General features: G+C 39.3%; 1 protein-coding gene across 1 annotated transcript in view; it reads right to left on the bottom strand.

Moving 5' to 3' along the window:
* Positions 1-6,136, bottom strand: part of MTPN (myotrophin) — a 48,236-nt gene extending 42,100 nt beyond the window's left edge. Inside the window, exon 1 of the mRNA XM_017532501.2 lies at positions 5,724-6,136. Coding sequence (XP_017387990.1) covers positions 5,724-5,795 — 72 coding nt within the window. The 5' untranslated portion in view covers positions 5,796-6,136. The remainder of the gene's footprint in view (positions 1-5,723) is intronic.
* Positions 6,137-6,685: the final 549 nt, after the last annotated feature.

The following is a 6,685-nucleotide window of genomic DNA, read 5'->3' as shown; positions in this document are numbered from 1 at the left end:
GAAAGGAAACCACAGAGAAAGGGAAGTTAGAGACCAGGCTTCTATTTCACAGCAAGTGAAATAGAAGTACATGTAAACAAGAGAGTACATATATTAGACCTACTGAAGATTATAAGTGGCTATTTATCAATGCAACTCACAAGCACTCACCTGTAAGCATACTGGATCCTCAAAATATACCAAAAAGCTCACCTTTTAGTAGTCTCAATGGATAATTATCATCCTGCTGTGATTGTTTATTTTCACTGTTTATATACTCAACAATATAGTACCTCCCCCTAGTTATCTGGCCTTATTGAGAAATGAAGGTCAAGGGCATGCTGAAGTAGTTAACAGCATGGGGCTTTGAAACTCCTTTAGAACCCAAGGAAGTGGGTTCAATCTCAGCTTCGCCACTTAAGAACTTTATGATCTTAAGCAAGTTATTTAATCTCTGCCTCTAAAATCTCTAAAATGGGGTTAACATTGTTAATAATGCTCATGCTTACTGTTGATAAGTAAATGAAATAATACCTGTATACTGCATCACGATCCTCAAATACATAAAATTTTATAAATATCTCCTTTTTTCAGTGTTATCCGTTTTATTTAAATTATTATGAACAGAAATCCCAATAATTTAGTTATTTTTGTTTCTTCCTAAGGCAAACAGACAAAATTTAACTTTTTCTGGACTGCGTAGGATCACAATTAGGAACATAAATTATAAGGTAAGATTCTATGTGACTATAAATACAAAAAAATATTCTGTAGGCTATTAGTCCCTCTTGAGTGATGACAGTCTCTGATCACAGTTTAAGTTTACAGAGATGCTTGTCTCAATGCTAATTATTTCCAAATCGTTAGATTTAAAAATTTTAAAGTATGGTCTCCATTTGTGTCTTCATTCACAGTCAGAGCTAATTAGTTTTGCCTGCCTCTTACAAGCTGCTTTCTTGTTTTCTTAATTCTAAACTGCTGTTAGCTAAAAAAAAAAAAAAAAAAATTTCAAAGCAAACTGGTATGGTTATAAACACACATTTTTATAAAACACATTTTTATAAAAAAGAAACTAATAAAGAAGAAAAAAAAAGGAAGCTGCCTAAAACCAATAGATGCAAAGTAGATTGAATCAGAGCCTAAAACCAATAGATGCAAAGTAGATTGAATCAGAGCCTAAAACCAATAGATGCAAAGTAGACTGAATCAGAACGCACGCAGTCCCCCTGTAGATTCAGACAGTTCTGGGTTTAAATTTCAGGTATGCTACTTAGTTTGTGACCTTGTCAAGTTACTTCAGTTCCCTAAGCCTCAGGTTCCTCAGCCTTAAAATGAGATTATTATGTATAATGAAACACTGTGGTAAGAAGCAAATAAAAACTTAGTTGAAACATCTGACAGAGTGCTTTCTAGTCTGACAATGTAAGTCATCCAGTCAATGGTAATTATTATTCGGTAACTAATGAAGTATGTTGAAATTATTGCTAAGTTAAGAATAAAGTAAATTTCTTACTAGGAGCATGCTTTTAATGTGTACAATTCCTTGGCATTATGCGGGAGACAGAAAGATGAAAAAGAATATATTATCTACCCTCCAGGAGTTCAGAGCCTAATGAAGACAGACATGTAAAGAAAACCACAGCAATCTGATGAGCAAAACAGTAAAAGCAGCAGCACTCTATGTGAAGTCAAAATATTTTTCTGCAAGGGGTGATACTTACCCTACCCCAGCAGGGTAAACAGGAGTTTACCAGATGAGGAGTCAGGGATTGAGGTGAGCAGACTTGATATTCATAGCCCCATTTTTGATCTGGATGTTTCTTTTAGGTAACATTATTTTTGCCTTTGTCTTCCATTTCTGCCTTTATGTAAATTTCTCCTGTTAGAGTTAATTCTAGCTTCACCTGACTTTCAGACTGTGTAATCTCTGTTCAGAAAAATTCTGTATTTTCTTTGACTATTTTCTTATAGTCAAGAAAAACATAGTCCAGGCTGGAAAGAAGTAGCAACTGATTCTAAGTAGTGAGAAGAAGAAAGGATAGTGAGAAATGGAAGAGGAAGACTAAGAAGGCAGTCTTGGTAACCCTCAGAAATCTAGGAAAGTTTCCTAGTTTCCAGTATGGGCAAATGGTTGGGTCACGGTGCCATTAATCAAAATGGAGACACAATAGGAAGAAAAAAACAGCTGAGAGGAAAACAGCTTAACTTAAAATTTGTCTGAACAGAGCTTACGTAGTCTGAAACTCAGGTGAGGCTAGAATTAACTCCAACAGGAGAAATTTACATAAAAGCAGAAATGGAAGACAAAGGCAAAAATAATGGCACCCAAAAGAAACATCCAGATCAAAAATGGGGCTATGAATACCTGTTTTGCCTTCTCATGAATAGCTTATTTTCTGGCTTGGACTTGTTTTCCAGCTGGACAACTGAATTTTATGAAAGTGAGATGTGATTTATAATTTGCATACTGCTATAAAAGTCTGAATCTTTTTTCACATAGGTCTGCTGAATATAGGTGCTTATGTCTCCTGAGAACTGTGTCCAACTTCTTTACTATCATCTCAGGACTTCTAAAGTGTTTAAAACCTGAAAGATGCCCAATAAAAATGAATGATTAACTAAATGTGGTCCTTAAATCAGTCAAGAAGCCAAATGCTGCACTGAAAGACTTTAAAATTGCTTCGGATATTGTTTAAGGTTATATATGAACATGTAATGCAGTAATCTAAATTTTTCTCTAAATACTGTCTTTTCCATTTCAAAACACAATTTTCAGTGGTTTGGGAACTATGAACTCAGTTTTCTAAGTTCAAGAACTCACCTAAAACCAATGATTTAGGGATATCCTTTCAAGAGAGAAGTCAGAAGCAGGTAGAAAAGTATAATTTCTCATTTTTAAAAATACTAATTTAAAAAGAGAAAAAAGGCTGGGCCCAGTGGTTCACACCTATCATCCCAGGGCTTTGGGAGGCTGAGGCCAGAAGATTGCTTGAGACTAGGAGTTTGAGGGCGACTTGTGCAACAAAGTGAGATCCAGTCTCTACAAAAAATAAAATTCACTGGTTGTCATTGTGCACACCTATGGTCCCGGCTGCTCAGGAGGCTGAGGCAGGAGGATCACCTGAGCCCAGAAGTCTGAAGTTACAGTGAGCTACGATCATACCATTGCACTCTAGCCTGGGCGAGAAAGCAAAGACCCTATCTCCAAAAAAACAAACAACAAAAAAAAAAAAAAAAAAAAAAATAAAAAAAAAAAAAAAAAAAAAAAAAAAAGAATAAGAGAAGGAGGGAAATACTAAAATGCTTATCTTACTCTTCCAGGTAGATTCTTGTGTTAACAGTGTGAGAGATCTTCACAGGAATGTTGAAGAGAGTATTTTAAATGGACTCTCACCCCTAAGAATGAAGACTAGACAAGTGTAAATGTTTCTTTGACATTTTCTTTGCACATACCAACTTAAATAGACGCACATTACATAAACTCAGAAAGTCATTGTTCACAAATCGGTAGATGAAAAAGGTGAGTCAATAAATAAGCAGGGGAGAGAACTGTGGAGCAGAAGAAACTAATAAAGACCTGAGAGTATAGAAGGGCACCACTAGGAAGCTGAGTCAATACGAACTTTAGTGCTTGTTTTGTCATTATTTCTCATTAACAAAGTAAAAGATACTTTATGAAATCTTCATTACTTAATAAAAACTAAGAAAGGATAAAGCTCAATGCTCTGTACATCAGGTTACCAGTTACAGTCATATTTTTTGGATAGTCCAGTTTTCAATACTTCCTTTTGCTTTTTCTGAATGTCTACCCTCCCTCTTATGAACATTTTTTATATTAATGAAGAATAGGCTTTAGTAGTAATATAGGGGAAAAAAGAAAACTGAACATGATAACCTAATTATAAAACTAATTGGAAATAAATTAATCCGTCTTTATTGGCACATATTTTCATACAAATATTTTTGTGTAGTTGAGAATTCTTTGGGCACAATTTATCTGCCTGAATGTGGACCTTGGGAATCTCCTACTAGAAATCTTGGCATGCTATGCTTTGACAATTAGATCTCTGAAAGATATTGCATGGGGCAGTTCAAGAGTTTCAGTTTTGGAGTCAGCAATTTAGTTCTTACTTCACAATTTACCATGTCCGTAACTTTTCTTAAGTAGCCTGCATCTCAGTAATCTGTAAAATGGGACCAATAATAGGACTTACTTCACAATAGTCACAAGGAGGACATAAAGTAATGTGTCAGGAAAACGCTAAATAAATTGTGTTATTTTGGTAGCTGCAAGTTCAATTAGTACTTAATCAATTTTTTGTATTTCAAGTGTATCAAATAACCTAGGTTCCACCATGGCAGGAAAACAAAAGCCCACTCACTTCCAGAGTATTGCAGTGTCCTGTCACTGGTAAGTGTTCCAAGTAATTTCTTCCTTTTAACTTTATAGTAAAATAGCCAATAAGTCAGGTTTCAGTCGGCTACGAAGGTAGTGACTAGAAGACAGCCTGTCCTAAAAATCCACTGCAAATAACAACTAAGCAGGTAAGCAGCACCCAAAAAGTCTAAATTGTAATGAGAGTAAATAACATAAAAAGCCATCAGCAGTTTGCCTTGCAGAATCCTGTAAGTTTTAAGAAACTGCTTCTGCTTACTTGCTTTCTAACACATACCTCTGAAGCAAAAAACCCTGAAGAAAAAACCCAGGTCAGGTCCTATTCGTTTAAAAGTTAAAATCTAGCCTGAATTCTCACCCTTTTAGAAGATGAGGAAGATGCCATCCGTGGTTGTCATAAAATTATACTTGTTTTGGAAGACTCTTTTAGATTATCCCCAAATTAAAATCATATGTTAAGTTCTCTCATAATTACAAAAGGCACAGTTTTAGGATGGAAAGGCAGGCTAGCTTGGAATTTTAAGTTTCCCACTCTGCCACAATGTGGATTCAGTTTTATATTTGGGGCTGAGGTTTGAGTTTGGGTTTCTTCATCATTATTTTACCCCTAAATACACTGTCACTAAACCGCATTGCTATTTACTACAAGTGTAAGCATTTCAGGTGAAATCAGGGAGAAGAATGGAATAACTAAAGTTAGCATGCTTGTTTAAAAACTATCCAGATATCTTAAACATTCCCAGATGCCAAATATGTATTTGTTGTGGTGGGGGAAAAGGAAAAAGGCCACACCCAAAGTTAAGACACCACAGTGAAGTGATACCAAGTTTCAGAATTTTAACTACTGCTATTTTCAGTACTCTTTTCACGGTCAATGAATTCTTTAAATTCACACCAGGCTCAGCGTTAAACAAAATGTTCCTCTGATCCTAATTACTTAGGTTACTTCATTTAGTAATGGCTAAGTCCAAGATGGAGACCCACCTCATTCAAAGAAAGGTTTAAGTAACTTTGGTGTACAAGAGGGCCAAACTCAAATGATCAGCGCTCAGAAGAGACTCTGGATGAGCCAGACACCACTCCCCCCTCCCCCAAGAGGCCAGGATGTCAAGTAGCGCCTGACTGTATGAACACAGCAGTTACCTGACACAGAACGCTACCAAGTTACTTGGACCCTTCTTTCAGTTTAGCTCCTCCCTCGACGCCCCTCTCTCCTTGGTGCCGCCTCCACCCAGGAAGTCTCTCTTCCCGCCCACCCCCATCCCCGCAGTCCAGCTCCCATCAGCTTCCTCAGCCTCATCTCCAGCCCACCTCCGTGTTCTCGCCTACTCTTCTCATCCCCGCTTACCTTGGCCACATAGTCTTTCACCTCATCCAAGTCTCCGTTTTTCAGGGCCCACATGAACTCCTTGTCGCACATCACTGCAGCGGGGCAGGCCGGCTGGCCGGGCAGAAGATGAGGAGGCGGTGGCAGCAGCAAGCGGATGCCGCCGGGCAAGAGGGAGGCAGGGCCGCGCGAAGCCGGAGAGAAGAAGAGAGGGCGGGTTAGGCTGCCAGGCGGGCGAGGCAGTTGGCCGCTGCTACCGTTCCGTTCGGGCGGGAGAAAGAAAGTTCTTTTGCGGCCACGGGGCCCAGCAGAGCAGGTTCCGCCTGGCCGAGAAGCAGGAACCTTTACACTTCCGGTTCACTCCCCCCTAGGACCCTCCCCCAACTTCCTCTTCCTCTTCTGCGCGGAACGCCCCTCTCTGGGCCCCGCCTCTAAGGCCTGCGACGCCGGCGCCACTACTGGGCATGAGCAATGTACAGGGGTGGCCCGTGCGGAGGGGAGGAGCCACGGACAAGTGGGCGGGACCGGGAGGCTGAGAGAAGCGGGCCCAGAGGAGGTCCAGACTGCGAGTAGAGGGAGAGTGAGAGGTATTGTGAATGGGATTAGGACTTTCTGCACCTAAAGTTTTAAAAGCTTAACTTTTTAAAAAACAGTCTTGGAGGGCACCTTGCTCAGCTTCTAAAAATGTATAGTAAAAGTGTTTGGTTTGAACTCCTTTCTTTCCTTCCTTTTCCCCTTCCCTCCCTACCCTACCTTCCCTCTCTCTGTTATCCTGTATTACTGGGCTAGAAACGGTAGAATAACGCCATTCCTGCCCTCAAGGAAATCTTCGACACCTAAAACTACGACGTAAATTGAGTATGTTAACTATGTGTAATGTTCTCTGGAACAAAAAACTTTAGTGTGTGGCAGGGGAAAAAAAAGAAAAACAGCTCCTTTTCCTGACCAGCAAATGACGTCCAGGAGTAGGAATTCAGTTTGAT

Source organism: Cebus imitator, unplaced genomic scaffold (genome assembly GCF_001604975.1).
Source record: "Cebus imitator isolate Cc_AM_T3 unplaced genomic scaffold, Cebus_imitator-1.0 Scaffold77, whole genome shotgun sequence".
Taxonomy (NCBI): Eukaryota; Metazoa; Chordata; class Mammalia; order Primates; family Cebidae; genus Cebus; species Cebus imitator.
Note: the sequence above shows the minus strand (reverse complement) of the source record. Positions and strands in the feature narration are given on the sequence as shown.